The sequence below is a fragment of the Styela clava genome, chromosome 2 (genome assembly GCF_964204865.1).
Source record: "Styela clava chromosome 2, kaStyClav1.hap1.2, whole genome shotgun sequence".
Classification (NCBI taxonomy): Eukaryota; Metazoa; Chordata; class Ascidiacea; order Stolidobranchia; family Styelidae; genus Styela; species Styela clava.
This window is the reverse complement of record NC_135251.1, coordinates 18820997-18842526: the sequence shown is the minus strand read 5'-3', so window position 1 is coordinate 18842526 and position 21530 is coordinate 18820997. Positions and strand designations below refer to the sequence as shown.

General features: G+C 35.5%; 2 protein-coding genes across 2 annotated transcripts; both read right to left on the bottom strand.

Annotated features, from left to right (window-relative positions):
* Positions 1–8: 8 nt before the first annotated feature.
* LOC120336396 (uncharacterized) lies at positions 9–10912 on the bottom strand. The gene is made up of 12 exons (XM_039404063.2): positions 10660–10912; positions 8219–8444; positions 7339–7735; positions 6679–6822; positions 6175–6356; positions 5666–5804; positions 4742–4861; positions 3967–4105; positions 3670–3704; positions 2421–2490; positions 2300–2352; positions 9–853 (listed from the first exon to the last, which is right to left on the bottom strand). The coding sequence occupies exons 1-12, from the start codon at positions 10878–10880 to the stop codon at positions 720–722; spliced, it is 1860 nt and encodes a 619-aa protein (XP_039259997.2). The 5' UTR covers positions 10881–10912; the 3' UTR covers positions 9–719.
* A 5409-nt stretch (positions 10913–16321) lies between these two features.
* On the bottom strand, positions 16322–21286 carry LOC120336503 (uncharacterized). Its single transcript, XM_078109783.1, has 9 exons — positions 21004–21286; positions 20671–20749; positions 20175–20291; positions 19702–19821; positions 18707–18826; positions 17892–18046; positions 17280–17415; positions 16648–16833; positions 16322–16517 (listed from the first exon to the last, which is right to left on the bottom strand). Exons 1-9 carry the CDS (start codon positions 21235–21237, stop codon positions 16513–16515), a joined length of 1152 nt encoding a protein of 383 aa, XP_077965909.1. The 5' UTR covers positions 21238–21286; the 3' UTR covers positions 16322–16512.
* Positions 21287–21530: the final 244 nt, after the last annotated feature.

Here is a 21530-nt window from a genome sequence, read left to right as displayed (position 1 = left end):
CTAAAATATGCACGAAAATATAATTTTTATTCAGTGTATCAAACGAGTATAACAATAGAATTCAGTATAAAATATATCTAAACTTAATGACTATAAAAAAGTATTTATGTCCTTTTACATTACAAGAACGCCAACATAAGATTTACACATATGAAATAAAGGTTATATTTGGTAATGTATGTCCCTCAGATACATACCGTACATTAACATGACACGCATTACACAGATCTAATACATAACTTTCGAAATGCCTTATATAACGCTAATCGCCCATTGCTGTTACTCATTTGCCATGCTGCGGTTGTCTAACATCTTTAACATGAACTTGTTCGCACAACCTCCAAATAAAAATTCTCGAGTCCCATCACTTCTCATAAAATTTAACATTCCATAGGCAGAAATTTGGCATCAGAATGCAGCCAAGCACTCACTGAATAGCAAAGAACTAATTTGATGAAACTTGAAATATCACGACAACATCGTCGTAATAATTGAAGTACTCTCAAGATGCCATCAACAAATGTTACGCACTCATCAGTTAATTCAAGTTCATTATAAATTATGTAGAAAGTGTCTCAATTAGAACCCTTCTCTTTTACAGTAACTAAATGAAATCATGAATTTCATTAAATTCATTCATGTGGAGTTAGTCATTCCATTTCTGTACAGCTGTTGTAAATACTTTCGTAAGCTGTTACAGCAATGTCCTCGAGCATTTATCAATCATAAAAGTCAAAATCATCCTGGGCATCATATTTCTGTAACTTCTGATCCCATTTAGAACTTCCTCCTGTGTTGGAAAGATAAGTTTCCTCATTTTCAAATTCATCCTCAGTATCTGTATCCCATGGAGCTGTTAAACACAATAAGACTAAACATTTTCCTGATTTATCATTTCAAAATTTAAATATGTGATGGCCTGGTGGTTAAAGCGTTGGACCTAACTATGATAACGTCCAGGTTCAAATCCCATGTCGGGTGTAATAAATATGGTAGGTAATACCAACCAGAAAGATTCCAAGCTATAATAGATCCTTACCTAGCAGTGGCTGATCTGTTTCAAAGACCCTTTTTAAAAAGACTTATATAGAGCCACCAGCAAAATTTCACGAAGTAACATTAGGAAAATAAATATAGCATAAGTGTCGTCCAAGTATGTTAGCAGAAAGGGCCGACTGGCTATTTAGCTAAAGCTCAGATAAGAATCGACAGATTGATAAAATATTTTTAAATCATGGTTGAAATGCTGTTTGCAGTGGTAATGGGACCCAAAAAAAAAACTGGAAAATTTGGTGAAAACGAGTTAAAATATAATATATTTGTACTAATATAAGTGCATTCACCATAGCTCGTACCAAAAGCCTATCGATTTTGAATGAATTATGTTGTATAATTAGCAAGTTATTAACTAATTAGTGATGGAGAGATCTGGATTTTTGCAAACCGAGAGATTTTTGAAACGCACTGAATGTGTGTGTGTGTGCAATGCGCAAGTTTTCACGCTAGTGAGTCAGAACGACGGGTATACACCGCTAGATCGTATCTCGAGATTAATCTTAAAGCATTGTCCATATCCCTTTTGTAACTTTGACGTCTTCGCGATGCGCAAGTTTCCTTCGAGAAATTTTCCATTTTCCACACTATTGAGTCAGAGAGAAGGATACACGCCGCAAGATCATATCTCGTTACTTATAAATACTCTTTAAGCAATGTCCATATCCCTCTATCAGGTTCGGGATTGCAGAATTCCTCACCAAAATATCGCTAGGCTGTGTTTGGATAGCCGTCGCAACCCGGGTTAGCGCCGTTGTATTTGACACAAAATAACGGATTGGTAAATAGGCTATTGGCTGGAAACTAATCGAAACAATCCCGTTCGATGTGGGGAGTTGGCTATTGTTTCCTACATTTTTTATATTGGCTGAAAATCGAAACCTAAAATCCCTAATCGAAACAATCCAGTTCGGGCTTGCAAAATTTTTCAAATCGAAACCGCAGTTTCTGTTTTGGAGATCCCGTAACTTTCGATCGATAAGTCTTCGGTCTCTGACCAATATTCTCGTTATCATATTATAGACAAAAAATTAGTAATTTCGACAAAATAAAATAGAGATTACAAATCAAAACAATGTTTATCTCAATTATTTTGCATCACCAAATTTGATTTCTGTGAATTTACCATTGTCTTGAGGCCTTCTCTTGTGTTACATTGTGTTGTGTTAAATTCGAAATAGTAAACTATTCGGTTTTCGCCATTTCTGTATATAATACCCTTGAACTGATAAAAAGCAACTCATACCTTTAGGAACTGCTCTTGGCCTAGACAGTTGATTTTGTCCTTTTGCTTTTGATCTAAAAAAAATAGATCATACAATGCAACGAATGTAAACAGGTCTTTTTAAAGATGAAACTTAACTTACTCAGATGACATTGCAGTTGGAATATAAACTGGGGCATTGTCCTTCCGAGAACTGAATGAATCATCTTCATCTAAAAATTTCCAGAAAATATCATCTTGTCGGCAACATTAATGATTAAATTTGAATTCAAGATAACTGTTTTGAGGAAATTTTTATACGATGCTTATTCATGATTTTTGGTCCAAACATGGCCTCACACAAGCAGGCCCTAGTACAGTGCTTCCCAACCAGAGTCCGCGGTCTCAAATGAGTCCGCAAGAGCCAGAAATTCAGCCACGTTGCGATTTACGTTAGAATTCACATAAAACATAAAAAGCAAGTTTAGTAACATAACATTAATCGAGTCAATAATTACTGGTTAATGAGTAGCCTATATCTGGGCATATATATTCGAATATTCAACTATTAGAATAGCAATTTACTATTCGATTTTCGACGAAAACACGAATCTGCACATGCTTCGATAAATACCTAAGTGGTGTTTCTCGCAAGTTCTCACAACGAGGAATAATTTTTTTTTTTTTGGTTGGTGTCAATGATGGCAACCCAAATTTTCTAAATTGAAAAGCGGGAATACAAAATACTAAAAATAAAACGAAGAACACCATAGGTTTTGTTTTATGATGGTCCGCGACCGATTAAAAATGCATGTTCGACATTGCAAATCGCAAAATTTTGGATGCTACCGTACCAGGGCATTTTCCCTTAGGATTCTTTGCTTAACTGCCTCCACATTGGTACGTACATCAACGCAACAGCAAATTATCATGAACACAATTAAGTTAAAATAGGAATACATCTTAAATTCTCGTCGTTGTCTTGGATTGAATATTGTGCGACAGAAAAGGCCATTGTTGAAATTCGTTAAAATTCTGTTGTGTTCGGTTTTATTGCCTGTTCACACACACGTATACGGTTGCAATAAACGCACCTTGAGTCCGCAAAGGGTTTCGCCGGTGAGAAAATAGTCCGCGACCAAAAAAGGTTGGAAAACGCTGCCCTAGTATCTAAAGATCTGCGAAGTGTCACCATTATTTGGAAGGGCGATAATCTTTCCGATCAGGCATTGCCCACACATAAGATTTGATTTTGCGATGCCAACACTGTTAAGTCTAACGCTTTAATCATTAGGCCATACCATAAATATTAGTTGACAAATGCCTTTCACGTCAAATGTGTCATCCACTTTGCAAATAAAATAAAAGTCTGTGCATATAAACAGACATAGTAGTAAACTCATCCACTGTACCTGAATCAGAATTTTCCGAAGGTGCAAATTGTGATCTGCAAAGAGAAATTGAGCAATTTGATATTATATAGAAAAATGTTTTAGAAGTAAGATAAGGTCGAATATATTTTAATTTGCAAAAAAAATTATAATCCAATCCATCCCAAAAATCCAAATCTCAAATTGTACTGAATCACAAAATATAATTAAAAGTCACAAAAATGTACATCAAACCAAAATTCACTAATTGCCAGAAAATATTACCCCGATAGTTATATTTAGTTTACATCATCTATTCATTATCAGACTAATTATGACCGTTTCCCAGTTCCATGCGGTGACAAAATATTCTCCAAGTCATCTTCATCACTCTCTTCATTAATGCTTGGGATGTTGATAGAATCAGGATTCTTCGGACCACTATGCTGTTTGAGAAGTGCTTGATAAGCCGCATTTGCTGTGGAAGAAAATGAATGTGAAATAATTCAAATAGGTCAATAAGAAAAACACAATTTTTTCTAAGAATATAATTATGATATACATAAGAAAAAAGTTGCTGAAGTATGCTGTATAATCACAAAGGTCCATTATGGTAACTTGTTTTATTTTATGACCAATTGGTGCTTAATTGATACAATTATACGTTGGTTGGCCAAACACAGAACGTGTGGCAAAGTACAAACAAAAAGTAGAGAAAGAAGCAAGAATTAACAATAGGTAATATTTCTTGATCTCCATTGTAAATCTGGATTTGACTGCTTAGTGTAACTATATTTCATATATTCGAAACTGCGGCAAGCACAAAAAACATAATGTATTTTTACCCATGGTGATCACCTTTTCAAACCTAAACTGTCCGATTAATATTTTATACTTGATGGTGAAAACCGCTGAGTGTTGACAAGGGCTACACTAGATGGCATGCAGGTCGGGTTGAGGTCCGCGGACCACTTGTTTCACACCCCCGCTCTTATCATTTAGTTATAACACCCTACACACTTATAGGGTAAGTTTTTCAAGTGAAAGAAGTTTTTTTTTCATTCATACATACTTGATAACAGTATTATTCGGGGTCCAAAAACAAAAGATGTACCTGTCAGTGGTGGTTTTGATCTTGGCGATGTTGTATCAGACCTTGGAGATAAATTTGACCTCGGTGATAAATCATCTGATTCAAACGAACTCATGCTCATTCTGCTTCCAGGTTTGACATCTAAATACATATGAAGAAATTGGGAATCTGGAAACAAATATACAACAGTGCTATATCATGGGCGATAGACTGGTAATTAAAGCGTTGGATATGTTTACCTGTGATAAGGTCTCGAGTTCAAACCAATTCAAGTCTACTACAATAAAATGAGTATATTATATGTTAGAAAGATTCATGATCTTTGAAAAATGTTGTATCACTGAAAGATGCAAAGTGAAATCTCTTTTTTGTGTCATGAATATTTATCTCTGAGCAGTTAGATGTCATATCACACACATGATCAAACAGGTATCCAGGGAGATCCGATCAAACACGATTTGCAACTGCTATATGACAACTCAGGGGATTATTCGCTATTTGACAGGGGGGGATTATTCCAAATTTGATTAAGCCATATCTTGTTTTATCTGAAGAAGTTGGACTATGATCTAACGAAAGCTCATAAATATACTTGATATTTCGTGGAAAGAGATTATGTTATTTTTATTTATCTTCATAATACTATCTCAGTCACGCATCCTTGTGGCAACAGCCACATACGGATCCGGAATAGAAAGTAAACAAGAAGAAACGACCTGCAGTTTAATACACAATGCCCTAGTACACCCCATATCAGGGGATTAGTCGGTCCTTTCTTATTTGCCTATATCTTTTAGTAATTGACGGCTCTTGGCAGCCTTCCTACCCCAGTAACCCATCTAACCAAATACAAATACAAGATCTCATCAAATACAATGAAACAAAACATTTTATTCAATATTCATAAAATCAAAAAATATCAGAATGCAACAAAAATATCCTTACCAGGTGATTTGTGGTTATTACTTGCATGTACTGCAACAGCAGAAACAGGTGAAGGTTGATATTTGATTGGGGAATTGATTGAAGAATTATGTCGAGATCTTGATTCAATTTCAAACGAATTCTGATCAGATTGATTGTCCTATCAAAAACAACTCAATTTAAAGTCGAAAATTATATACTTTCGGTGTCAAATGGCACACTTTACATTTATATCAATCAGTTGGCCATATGGTAAGCAATTTATATGTAAATGATTGTAAGGTATGTTAATTCTCAAGTTTTAAACAATAATATCTCCATTTTATTTATGTCGCTTTGTCACGCTTATTTTTCTCGCTCGAACCAGGCACTATACAAGAAGGCACTGATATCTAACGATTAGCGGTTCAACAATAATCGAATTAGGTAAATTGATAAATAATAGTATTCTTAAGAAGCACTCAAAAACATTTTCTATCTCTCACTATTTTCTTATTTATTTGTAAAAAAGAGAAACAATGATAGCTTACTTTTTCTTTTATCACAGTAGCTGCGAAAAGATGTGTTGGGGATGGTGATGTAGGCTTTGATATTGATGTAGGTCTCATATTGCCTAGAGATTCCAGAGAACTTTCCAGTTTTGAATTGGAGGCATTTTTTACATTTGGAGTCTGATCAGATAGCATTGATGGTTCAGAGATGTCACTGTTTCCTGTGGTAAAAGAGAAGCTTGAGTATAATCATCGGAAGACATCAGATTTAGAAAATGATGACATCAGGTCAAAGTGGATAAGATCTAATTTTCATACCTATCTTGGGAGGAGAAAAACAGCGGTCTCTCGTCTGGTTACCAGTCCATGCAGTCCACGTCGAGTACGAGACAGTTGATAGTAGCTTATTTGTTTCAGATGCACTTGATAGGGGGGGGGGTCAATTAATAAGGACGCTGTCACAAATTTTCATCTCCCACAAATGCATGTCTATGTAATTGCTTGTTAATAGCAGATGCATCTTTGCAAAAAATCGTTTTTTACCTTCATCAGAAGAAGCTGCAGTTGGAATGGTGTGAACGACATCACTCGTTTTGCTTTGCATCCTCATTGGTGATGTGACATTCACATAATCAACTTGTTTGGTTTTCGTATCAGCAAATGATTCAGGAGGAGCATGGAGTGAGGCTACAAATATGGTGGTCAATCAATACTTAAAATATCCACTTTGTATTCTAATAATGATCACACTTATAAATAGTTCAATAGTATCATGAAATAATATATACCAAAAATTATGAGTCCATTTATTTGAATTATTTCTAAATTATTTTCAGCCCTAATTTTCTATTATTTACCTTTTACACTACATATCTATATTAAAAGATTGTTGTTCTATTCAAACAATATTTGCTTGGTCGAGTCTGACAGATATTCAATTTACGCAGCACTGTAACTATATATCTCAGTGAAAAAACGGTATTTCATTCAGAATCATATTAGATTAGAAATATTAATTTAATACATGGTTTCTCAAACACTACCCTCAGCCACAGGGCAGTAGGCTATTCAACAGTTTTTTTTTATATCACTTCATAGTTCTCCCTTGTGACGTAGAGAATAAAGTGATTGATGGAAATCCATTGAAAGAACTAGGTAAAGCACAATGTAAGGAGAGCATTGAAAATTAAAAATATAAATTACCTTGTTCACTGAAGATTATAGCAGATTGAGATGACTTAGGTGTGGATGTGACTGGTACTTGTGTAGGATGTGATGCAGCAATCTTGATGGTACTATTGCTTTGTTCCGGTGATTTGACATTATCCTCAGGTGATACAGATTCGAAAGATGCTTTCTTCATACTTGAACTAGCAGCGTTTCCTGGTGTATTTTGTGATAATGAGGAATGAATTTCTCGAGTTGGCGATGGACTTTCTGTGTGAGAATATGCATGGTCAACATCATACGAAGGCAAAGTATGTTCTCTTGTCTGTGATATTTTGATACCACGCTCCTGGAGTTGTTTTTTGGCTCGAGCAACTTCAACTTCTTTTCTCCATTGTGGATACATTTGTTTCACTTTCTCGTCATATTCCACCTGTAATAATAGATAGTAAGCAGATATTACTTTGAAAAAAAAAGCTTTTTAGCTGATTTGCATGGAAAGCCAACTTTAACAGTTACTATTTCTCAAAATCACATAGATAGAACAGAAAGAAACCAATATAACTAATATAACCTAGTGTAATGAACTGATTCTTGACTCAAAGTAGAAAGTTATGTTTCGCCTCTGCAACAAACATTCGCCCTTTGTAAAAAATATTGATTTTCATCAAATCACCCGATGGAAAGATCCGGGTTCTCATATTTTAATTTTTTACTTATTTCCCTTCATAGCTGAACTTGAATAATTATATTGTAAGGCTTTCATTTTATCAGCATAGCTAATGAAAATACCTTATATTCTCGGCTAATTTTTCCATTCGTTATGGTACCGTATATACCTACTAAGTGTTATAGAAATGAATGAATTATGATAAACCTATTCATTTCATTTCAAAAATACAACTTCTTGATTTACCTTCATTTTCTGAAGCTTGCTCGTCTTTGTTTCCATAACAGAAAGTTTCAGTTCCATTTCTTCAAAGTCATGCAGAAGTTCTTTATTCCTCTCCCTTGCTTTTTCTTCTCTCTCACATATCTGTTTCCAGTAGCTTCTTAGCTTTACTGCTCTTATATTCTGTAACTTTTTATCTGATCTCATCATGGAAAACATCTCCCTTTCAAGCTGTAGTCGCTCCTTTTCTCTGAATATAAAAACATGGTTTGAAAAATCGAAAAAAACGGCAGTTTTTCAAATTAATTATTAATTAATCAAAGTAATCGGGTAGTTACATGACTGCTGGTCGACAATGGCTACCCCCATTACACAATCAATGGATTTGGCACTTTCCATATTCAACTATATCCAATGAACAAATTATTTACCAACTAATTTATATTTTTGTACCATAATTAGTGCATTAGAGATGCAAAACGAGAGATCTGAGTCGCGAGGGAAAATGTCGGCATTCAATTGATGACTGGCGCCGTGGCGCGTGTTGACAGACTAATGCTAAGATCATATAAACCGTGTCTTGAAATCTTTTTTGCAAAGTTTTAAAACATGTCTGTAGACTTACTTTTTTTAATAGGAATTTCATTTCAAAAAAATTTTAATCACTAATCTCTCGATATGCCAGTACGGATTTTATGGCCTTTTTCCAAAGGAAAATTGGGAATGCAAATCGATGTTTCCCTGAGAAATCGGACGTGAAATCATAGATCCAGGTGAGCAAATCCAGTATTCCCAGTGTGCAACCAGTGACCCAGTTTGAATTCCATGCCTTTTTTTAACGAGAAATCGGGCGTGCAATCAGAAATTCCGACGTGGAAATAAGAATTCCTGGCGTGCAATCATAGCTCACGGGCCACGGCGTGCAAAACAACTGCGCCCGAGTGCAACTGACTTTGACATTAGATATCTCTCAATACATCCGCGTAAAATTAGCGGTATTGGATAAAAATACAGTGAATCCTAGCAATAATGGACGTTTGACCTTTGACCCACAAACATTATTTCTACAGTTTGTCGCTAATTTTGAGAGTGTTTGTGCGACTTTTGATACCGGTACTGTTCAGTACATCCGCGTAAAATTATTGGATAAAAAATACGTTGAATCAGAGCAAAATGGACATACTTTGTCATTAGTTTTGGGAGTGTTTTTACATAGAATTAATATGGATAAAAAAATTTGTCAAATCAGAGCAAAAATGGACGGTTGACCTTTGATCTCAAACATTATTTCTATTCTTTGTCACTATTTTTGAGAGTGTTTGTGCGACTTTGAACACCGGTACTGTTCAGTACATCCGTGTAAAATTGTTGTATGAAAAATACGATGAATCAGTGCTGTAACTGGCCAGCGTCGGTGAGGATGCGATCTTTTCGCCTATAACTATTCTCACAGGATTCCTATCATTCAACACGATATGGTCTTTTTTGCTTCGCATTTTTCGATCAGGCCAAATCTTGCAAGGTAGTATTAGTCAACAATTGTGGAGTTATATATAATTCTTTGGCATCTTTATATTACTTGATTATTGATTTAAAAACGATTTAAACTGATTTACATTGGTGAGCAATTGCAAATTTTAGGCGTGCAAAATTGAATTCGCTCGCGTGCATTTTTGCGGAGCGCTAGCGCCCTCGGGCGTGCACCTGCCATGGAATCCAGTCTGGCCAGTGACCGTGGTACGCCAAACATCTCAGCAGGTTTGCAAACCGCATAAAAAAACTAGAATATTTAGCAGGTAACTGACATAACAGCCTTATTCTTAAAGAAATTTAGTAGATAAGTGTACAACTACTCTAAACGGAACATCCAAGCTTTTTACAAGCTATACTCCAACACGGCATACCAGAGGTGATGTGTACATATTTTGGGTCTAGTATAGTTTAGTACCACATGCACTTTTAGTTGGCCTGGCTCAACAATTTTTGCATATGTCAATCCTAACCACCCATCTTACTCCGTCACCGAAAAATTATGTCATTTCGACGTCACAGTGGCGTATTAAGGCCCACCAAAGTATGCGAATGATTGTCCAAAACGCGCAGACAATCACTCGAAATCGAGCAAGCGATTTCTCTCGTTTTCCCGTCACAATGATCACGATAGGAGAGAGATAGCCAGCTTTAGCGAGTTCGTTATCAACGCGCAGATGCCATTTCGGGTGATGTCATTTGACGTGATGGTGATGTAATTTTTGGATGGCATAGTCAGGTGGGGTTTAGGAATAACATATGCGATATTCGTTACGCTACGCCCGCTGGAAGTGCTTGTGGTACTAAACTATACTAGACTCCATATTTTGGCATGTATAAAAAATTCGTATATACTTAAAAGTTTTATCCATTACTTAATCAAGATATGCAATCTACATTCAAATATCATTCTAGTCTAGTGGTACTAAACTTACATTTCTCCGACTCTTTTCTGATATTGCACTTGGGAATCATAGTATGCAATATCATCCATTTCGTGTATTCTTTTTGCAAACTTCAATACACTTTGAAAAGGAAGACTGTAAAATAATAATCTAGTCTTTTGTTGCTGTCTCTGGCTCCAGGAATTTATAAATAAAATGGTCAGGATTCCAACAGAACACTCAAACTGACCATCGATGATCAGACGCAGCATTCGTAGGGGAATTCCCGAGCTGTCAAACCGCCAAACGGCCGCGCAGGTTAAAGTTCGAATTGAACCAATACGAGATTCAAAATTGTAAGTACCAAAAACAACGAAGTAAAAAACGAATCTTATTTAACCCACGAATATTATATATTAATAAATTAAAGTCAACATAATAACAACGATTCATAGATCCATTTCGTTTCCAATAAAGTATTTAGGTGTTCCGTTTTAATCAACGACCAACATACCGGTTTCAATTATCCTCTATGGACAAAAATTCTTCCTATACTTTACCATTGCAAAATTTTCGGGGCTATTTTAGGAGTGCTCTTGCAAGTTGGCACCTGTAAAATGGGGTATGTGTTTCAAACCATCATTATGATTCATCGCACACAACAATCTGTTTTTTGAAAGTACCGGTAAAGAATTTTAGCCTAGTCTATCCGTAAATATGTACTACTACGGTCTATCACAGCTATTTCTACACTAATTTTTTATTACTGCAATTAAATTAACTCATAGGAAGACAGAGTGATCATTGAATTAGCTGATTTATATTTAAGTTTCCGAAACACAACAGAAAACCAACGAATAGAGTTTAAAAACGCGAAAACGAGGTAATATTTTTTTACGACCACGCTTGAAAATCTGTCTGAGTGAGAAAAGTGTCTGAGCGGATGCGAAAAGAGAACATTGTTACGTCACTTTTTGCATCTTGCTGATTGGCCAATGTCACAAATGAAAAAGGAAGTCGATGCTCGGAGAAAGATCCATCGAGTTGCAAGGCCAAGGAGCATTGATGAGTTTGAAAGGTAGCCCAAGAGCTTGGTGGGTATCACGCGACGGAGGACAACGGGATACTGGGATGAGCGATGTCTAAAAAAGGGATACTGTGCTTGTGGAGAAACAAGTAGGCTATTGATTTTATCACTAAGAATTTGCATTACCAAAAGAAAAATTATGAAAATTTAATATTACAATAGCCAAAAAACCTTTGGTTGGTGAAGTACAAAACTGCATATTCATTTGTAGGTGAGTTTTATGAAAAAGATCATTATCAATTATACCTGCAATACTATTTATGCTAAAAAGTTTTCAGTTTCGGAAAAATACTTAATATAAACAATTTATGTTCAGGTGTCCGCCATTGTGGTTCACATACTACGGGAGCGCGCCATAATCAGCATAACGGACAATAGTGGCGGAGCGTTAGGAATATGCTCGCCAGCGCACCTATGATTACTCTGCGAGGTTCGCAGGTTCGAATCCCATACGGGTTGGTTATGTGCGAAAAGATTGCTGGACTCCTCGCTGCCGTACGGATATTCACGTAACCTCTGTTCGGTTACGGTACGGCTTACTTCACCATCAAGTCCATGCTCTCGGAAAAAAATACCTGGCTAACTAATCCCATACCCGACATGCCGAACGAGAGGACGTGGTTCGCCATAAGATTAAGCCGTTTTATCGGCTCTAACACATTCCACTCGTAATCGTCAGCTGCGGTGCACGCAACGATTGTAACCAAGGTTAAACTCTAAGGTGCGCTATTGTGCAGTAACACAAGGCGATTTGCGCATGAAAATCTCATTTTCGCGCACTTGCAACAGTACTTTTTCAAAGCGTGGCTCGTCATATTTTATAACGCCCAGCTCAGCCTTCTTTATTTCGTGGCCCATTTTCGTTGCACAGAAATTCTGTGGCCCATTAACTTTTCCATACAATCGAAAAACAAAAAAAAAAGTAATCAATTTTTTCTGCAAAAATAGACACTTTCACTTTGATAATATTTAGGAGAAAATTGACACCTGTAACAAAAAACAGCATCATCATTCATTGCTAACACCATCAAATTTGACTAAATTTATCAACAACTCTAGCAATTTTTAATAGGTCTATGACCCCCTTGTAAATGTGTGTGTGGTCCAGCAGTCCACTGATTTGAGAAACGGTGGTCTGGCTAGAATGCCCGTTCAATGTTTTACGTGTTATTGCGACTGTTAATTGTGATGTCACACACGTGTCTGTTACGTCACGTACCTTGATTTTTTTTTAATCATCTGGAAAGAGCTATTTCAGTCGAGTCTACAGCGCTGGTCGGTGTCGCATTACAATCATTTTTTTTTTAGTTAAATGTGTATATAGTTCGCATTCTGCTAATATTTCACAAATTTTGTAAATCATTTAAGACTCTTCTCAGCCTCAAAATATTCTTGCTCAGTAAAACAAACATTTGCTCAGTGTAACACTGCACGTAACACTGCACACTGCACATAACACATTTGCTGCCTGCAGTTGTTTAACGTCGAAAACAAACTAAAAACAAGAACGGGTTCGCTGATTATCACGCCAGTCCAAAAAACGCGTTAACGCGAACCCACACATCATTGCAAGTATAGTATAGGGCACGTTTATTATTTCGAGTTCTCTAGCAAAACATAACTACGAACACAAAAAAGATTGCGACATCGGGAAAACCAGCAAAACCTCTAATCAGGTTTGAAAATATGAGTAAAAAATCGAATAAAAACACAAACGTGTATCGACCTGGCTCCTAACTTATGCAACAAAAACACACCGTAAACATGGTGGGTTTAAGTTTAGAACAGTTTATGTCAAACGGGGTTCCATTACATTTGAACCCACGTACATTTGAACCCATGACAATTGCACCTATGGATTTTTTTTTGTTTTACGGATATTTGAACCCATACTCACCCTAACCCATGGGTTTAGCATCCGCATAAAGATTGAAACCGCGGATATACGCATGGGTTCAAATGTACGTGGGTTCTAATGTACGGTCATCGTCAAACGGGCATGATTGGACTGTTTTCATCATTTGTATCAGCCACATATTAATCAATCAATAATTTAATTGATGTAAACAATACGGTGTGTAAGGCGAAAACAATCAAAGTATAAGTATTTATCACATCACTATCTTATATGTTACTATTAAATCTTATCCTCATTTCGCTTAAATGTGTACATGGATACGTATATATTTTTTTTAAACTACTCGGCTTGTAAACCTTTGATGCCATTAAAAGTTAACTGACAGCAGAGGTGTAGCTGACGCTGTCTTTTTGCACGCTTGTTTGTATAAGAGGGAGTTACAGTAGGCAGTTTATCAGGATGACCATATTTTCAAACCTAAAAGGAGGACACATCGTTTGGTAGGACCATATTTTACATGTGCCTGAGGTATACGTTATATACATACTAATTTCTCTAGGAATAGTGACGATAGAGAAGCGGCGACAATAAAATAATTCATTTTTGTCTTTATTAGAAAAAACATCTACAGAACAATCATTTTATTTGTCTGTAGGTCAAGTCACGACCACACGGTAGTTTCTTTAATCTTCGTCAACATTGCCGGGTTATTTTTTGCAATATCGTAAAACTGGCTGCAAGAAATTTCGATAAAATTGTACGCTAACGTGAGAATACTATCAATAGGCTCAAATAGAAAGTTTTCGCGTTTTTTTAAATAACCACTGTGGTTACATTGAAGAGAAAATGCGCTCAACGTTGGCGTTATGCGCAAGAATGCTGAAGTAATATTATGCGGCGTATCTTTATCAGTTTGCTGTAAAAGTTTCTGGCGCGGCAGGTTTTACAATATATATTATGTCTATATTTCATGTGCCATGAGTTTACAGAATTGGATTGAAGTTCTGAAATTAAATTAACCTAAAGTAACCCATTATGCTATCACAGCGCAATGCAATAGTTGTCATATGTATACTGCTGATTACAAGTCTCGATTTACTTTAAAAAATGTTTAACACTTCAAAAACTTTTGATTATATCATAAGAGAATTTAAAATATTCGATCCCGTGAAAAAGGAGGACATTTTAACTATTTTGGAGCGTCCTCGGAGGACGTAAAATTTTTAACAAAAAGCAGCCTGGCGATTTCTCCAAAAGAGGACGTATGGTCACCATACAGTCTACTTCTAAATGTTGTTTTACGATTTATATTGAAAGATAGATAGCGTTAGGTAAGTAGAGCGTAGCCAGAGAAGCATCAAGTTTTAGTTTTTATCTGTCAAATTTAGCCTTTGACATACAGTAACAGTCGGCCTATATTTTTACGTTTTCAACTCTGTAATATTAATTTCAAGATGCTTTTCGAAATTGAGATACGACGAATCATATATATGTAAAGCTAGGGTTTATTGTGAGAAACGCAGATGAAGAGATGTTCTTCAATATACCGTAAGGCGCATTTATTTTTTTGCTGTGATCTTTCAATGTTTTATTTTAGTGCACAAGGCCGCGAATCATGTAAAAAAATTGCAACTGGTCCGTCATGGAAGTTTTTTTTTAAAGTTCGGGAATCACTGGAATAGCCAATCAACAATGCGTCAATTGTGAACAAAAATAAAATTTAAGGAATCGTTTGCATTTTGTCATTCCCACAAATTTTCAAGCATTGACTTGTTTTCTTAGTTTAATACGTTATTGGTTATTTATTATTTATATTGCATACTAATACTCACATTAGATATTTTGTTCTCAATTGTGCATCAAATCTACATTGTAACTGATTTGTCACAACATTCTGGTATATGATGCATTCACATCGTGAAGTATAAACGTCATTATATACTATTTAGACTAGAGTAAATGTCAACGGGGCCAAGGGCTCGCAGGCTATGTGAAAATGGCCCGGAATTATTCACGACAGGATATCAGTATTGTATCAGTAGATTTCTCCCAAAATCGACGTGTTGATTGTTTTTTTAACGACTAATCATGACGACAGACTAAAACCAGCGAGTTGGCTTAATGTGCTTGTTGTCACGAGCTTGGGCCATGGTATACCCTGACACATTTGTCACTTTGACTTTCGTGCCTATACTGCGTATTCTGGCGTCTAATCTTTGTATTATGTCAAAGAGTTTATTGTAAACCAAAGTAGACATATGACGATTTTGTCAAATTGTTGTTGTTAGTATTCATTTTATTTTTCCTCTTGTGAAAAAAATGGTTTTTTTTTAATTACTGGTTCAATTGCTTCGAATTGGTGGTTAAAGATTGTTGTCGCAAGAAGGCTAATTCTTTAATTTATTTCAAAAAATTTCTGTGGGCTCTATGAATGTTTCCCCGGGCATCGATTTTCGTAACAGTGACTAATCAGCAATGAGTTAACAATGACGTAACAATCGCAAATTGTGAAGTCGCTCAGACATATATTCATGTGATGGTGTAAGGCTGTAAGCATTGCCTTTCAAAGATGTAAACCAGATTGTGAGCCCCAACTTCTTAAAACATTCTCAAAAACGCATAGATAATTTGCAATAGTAAAATATAAGGAGAATTTTTCTGGGTTAGGGTTCGGGTAAACATCCATAGGATTCGTTTTTCACATTTCTTTTGCGTATTACGATACTTTACGCTCCCCTTATTTGTGACAAGTGATTATTATAAATTCGTATATATATATATATATTTGCTAAAGTCCAACAACGTATTTGTGAAGAAAAAATTAAATCGTATTTTGTTGGTTTTTTCAACCAATATAGTTATAACTTTATCCGTCGGCATTGGTCTGCTGAACTGATTGTGTGTGGGACACCAAAATATCATCGAAAGTTTTCTTTTGCTCTTCTAAACGTGTAGACATTTAAACTAAAAATAGTTGTAAAAATGGATTGACAAATAAAAGTTACACCGTATTCAAGTGGGTTGTAATTCATACTCCAAATTTTCTTTCATTCCTGATTTTATAAGATATCTCATATATTTTCTCGATGCTTACCTTGGCCAGTGCACACCAAAGGTCCAAGGGTATGCCAAGCGAGTTCTTCGACATCCCCCATATCACCCACTCTAATTTCTTTCACGGGAAGTGATGCTTTATCCGTAATATAACCTTCATCCTGCGTCACAAGATTGTTAGAGTTGTTATCACAGTTGCATTTCTTCGACTTATCGATGCATGTATCTGTAGAATGAACATATTTTTAGTTTGTCGCCAATTTACTGTGACTGGAGACATACTTCTCTACTCGTTTCTTGAAATGTATGAGTTGCCTATATCTTGTATGTTCACTATTTTTATTTCGCCACCAATTAGAAATATAAGATATAATGAGCATTTTCACGGAACTAAAAACTTTTCAGAATCAATAATATTGCAGGTATATTTGATAAATATTTGTACGGACCTTTTTCGTAAAACTCACCTACAAATGAATTGGCAGTTTTGTACTTCCCCAACCAAAATGTTCACGAAAAAAGTTATTAGGCTATTCATACCTCCTGAAGTATGCGCACCAAGATGACGGGTTAGGGTTCAGGTTATGCGACATCTTGGCACGCGCACTTCAGAAGTACCATACTTGTTGTTTTTACCATGCTAAATTCTAAGTGATAAAATCCATAGCCTACTTGTTTCTCCACAAGCACAGTATCCCTTCCTTCTAGACGTCGCTCCTCCCCAGTATCCCATTTGTACTCCGTCGCGTGATACCCACCAAGCTCTTGGGTCACCTTGCCAACTCATCAATACTCCTTGGCATTGCAACTTAATAGAGGAAAACCGTATTAAAACGCTTAAATACTTGAATACTTTATTGGAAACGAAGTGGATCTATGGACCGTTGTTATTATGTTGTTTTAATGTTTTGTGAAAAAATCACTTCATTTTCACTATGGGATCAATTAATTTAAAATTTTTAGTGTTCTAGCTTGTTATTGTCGCTAGAAGACTATTACTTTAATTTATTTTAACATATAATATCTGTGAGTTGAATGAGATTCGCTTTTCATTTCGAAGTTTTGTTTGATGGCATCATCAAATTAAAAATTGCGTACTGTGCCGTGTTCCCGTTTTCACATCTCAATGGTCAGACAGTGCTGTACAAAATTAGGAATTACTTCGTTTTGGCTTTCGTGTCCATATATTTAATCATGGTCTCTTGTTTTAAATGTTTTGCTTTTTTATTTCGCGAAATACTTGTTAAGAATGTTATTGCAGAAAGATATTTAAACCCACAGGACCTTGATATATTGCTCGCAATTGACTGAATTCATCATGACCTCGTGTATTTGCTCTCTAGTAATACTATAAATCGGCTTTCGTGCATAGCAACCCGGTTCTTCACAATCTGGAATAGACACCTCAGCCATGGAATCATGATTGATTTCCGTCATAGCTGTAATAAAGGAATTTCCCAATAAAATGTTAAACATTGTGGTTTCTAATTGCTAGAATATCTTGAGGCCACTAAATATACAGTAGACCAGTGGCTCTCATCATTTCACTTTGTAGTAATTTTTATAAACTGCGAAGAAAAATGTCTGTAACAGATTAGTCTGTGTCATAGAACTTGAAGCATAGGTCTAGGTATGAAAAACACGTTAGTTTGTGAGAGTAATAGTTTCTCGCTTTGCGAGGAAAAGGTGATATCACTCACATGAAAATTGTTGATGATTTCCTTGAATAATAATCAAACGAACCAATCAAATTAGTTTTGCAAAATGTACAAAACTGCAATTTGAAATGTTAAAAATTGCAAACGTGCTTCAAGTAGATTGAAATATGCAGAAAAATTGCACATCGAAGTCATCACAAACAGCGCAAGGAAGTAATCAATCGACTCGCAGCACTGGAAAGTGTAATTTTGCAACATAGGGAATTCGTACCTGAATTATTGACAAGAACAAGCGAATGGCCGAGTAACGCTGAATGGCATATACAGCTCGATATAAAACTGATGTGGTGTTGATATTTCGAGAAAAAATTAAATAACGAAACACAAATGTATATTAAAGAATGGTAGCGACTTTTAAACTATACACGATATTAAATATACCTCCATCAGAAGTAAAGTTGCAAAATACACGAAATCCTTCGCCATTTCCAACAGCAAACAAATAGTATCCCGAATCCTGGACTCCATGAGTAGAACGAAGTTTCTGGCAGGTCAATATATCTGTAAATAAAATTCAAGTCAATCATTATTGCAATTTTTTGCTCACCCTGCCACCCCAATTTATTGAAGAAAAAACAGTTATTAATTAACGATTTTAAAGTTGAACCGCTTAGCTAAGCATTGGCTCAATTATCTATAGCAGTTCTGTGGCATGGCATCTCGCCCACGAGTTCCCAGCGGAGTTACAGCCTTGACAGCGCTACTACAGAATAAAGCAAATTTATACATTTAGTAAACATATATATAGGCTCGTAAACACTTTCCAAGAACCGCCCATTCACTTAAATTATGCATAAACGCAAATCTTCACGTTCCATTTTGTATCAACTTCTTGTAGAATTACTAAAGATATTTTCCATGAAATCTCAATTATGTGGTCGGGGCCGGATTTACTACCATTAGGCAAGGTAGACTAAAGGATGAGGACCTCAGCATTCAATTTTGAACTATTATTCATTTTTAAGGCTTTATTAAAAACTTGCTGCAAAATAAATTCGGTGAAATATTTTACATAAAATTAGTACTTGTTTGGTAATTCTTTTCCCAAATATTTGTCGTTTAAAAGGTAAAAAATTAAATACGATTGAATAAATGAATTCGTGTAAATTTGAGGAAGGCTAGAGTTTCTCAATTTTACACAAATTCATTTATTCGATTAACCCTAAACTTTATTAACCCCAAAAACCAAATGTGCTAATTTAAATTGATTGAACTATTTTCAGCCTAATAATGCTCTTATTTTTTTGTAAAAGATAAGAAAACATAGACTTGCAGCCATATTTGCTTGCTTTCCCTAAAAATGAAACTAATATCAAAATATACATTAGAATATATATTTCAGTCACAACAATTACATCATTGATTCCATTTCCTACCTCTGAAGACCGGCTCACAATATCTGAAATTGCTTTGATCTGCTGAAGCTCTTCCGAACTTATAAAATCCCGAGTTCAAGATGGTATGCCGCGAGGAAAGATCGTTACAATTTGTTACATCTGAAAAGCATGTCACACACCTTCAGAAATAAATCCTAATTAAGTTAGTTGTTTTCTTATTTAATCGATGGACAAATTCACTTATAATATATATATGAATGCCAGAACAAAGTTAGGCTTAAACTCAACGTTGTAATGAAAATATTCACTTCAAATTTACAGGATATACTTTTTTCAACAATTATTTTTATTGTGGATATTAACCTTAATATTATTTTAAGGATCAAATTTCAGGAAAAATAAAAGCTTGCTTTTTAGTTCGAGACGTAGTCGATACTAAAGCACTGCGATTCTTTTTGATTTATACAATTACATTAGAATAGTTCATTCCTCCTATCATGCGTATACCTTACCCGAATATATTCGAAAATCGCAGTAGTTGAACACAGGTGTGTTTGAAGGACCCCGCATAAGATAATATCCAGTCTTCAGAATGCCATTTCTTTCCAGTTCTTTGCATGACTTCAGACCTTTGGAGCATTTGAAAAAATTTCAAGTGGCATCTTCGTTTTTACAACAAATTTTAAATAAAATTTCCTGGTAATGTACGAGTGCTACGGATTGTTAACCGCAAATATAGTTTATTTACATCTGTTGTGTGGAAGATTTCCTAAAGTAATAACACGAGCCAACACCTGGATAGAGGTGCAGGTTTGGCTATTATAACAGCTGTAAGTAGCCAACCGAAAGCTTGCAAACAATGTTTTTTGGTAAAAATTAAATAACTGTTGATGCTGTAGAATATATTAACAAAAAATCATGTAATATAACATACCATTAATATTTAAAATATTTTGATTCCGATTCAGCAAGTTTTTAATATGATCATATAAAAATTAAAATACTTACCCAAGGTATTTAAAACATCAGTTCTCACTCTATTTTCGTTGGCATCTGTGCCGTCATTGCCTGGTATTCCAATTGGTCCCTTTAATTTTTTATATGGTTTTGAGCATAAACTTTTGATTGTTTGTATGTTATATAATTATATATATCGTGAATATCAAGCTCATAGGCCCAACTAAAAGACTCGTGTTAAGATTTGATACTATAGTATCAAGGGCTTCAATGCCGAACTACATAAATTGAAGACAAGAGTCTTGATAGAAACGCCATCATTTCAAATGAACATTGAATGCACCAATATTGTATTGGTATACAAACAGTTATCAACTTTCCTACCTGATCGCCCTTTTCTCCTCGTGGGCCAATATTTCCAGGTGGTCCTTTTTTTCCTGGTGGCCCAGGTTCTCCCCGATCGGTTTCGCCGTTTTCGGGAGACTTATCTCCTACTCCACAATTGCAAACGACATTACAAGATTCCAGCTTTCCAGACGACCTTGGCGATTCTTGTTGTTGCGAAGGTGGAACTCCAAAAATACATATAAGTATGTATATATAGAAATCTGGCCTCATCGTGAACTATTCGTTTAACTTTGCAAAAGCAAAAATAATTTTAAACGCTTTTCTTTCCATTAGCATCGCGAATACGCTACCCAGATACGCTAAATTCTATAATGCCTATTCAATGTTTGTACGTCGGATTCCCCGATAAACGACCTAAATAATGCCTGATAAAATATTGAAAATCGCTTTGAATGCATTTCGTTGATGAAGTATTAGTATAGTCAACCGATGAGCGCAACTGCTGTCGATGACCTTCTGTCAATGATATTGAATATCAACAAATACTTGATTCCCCAAGTAGC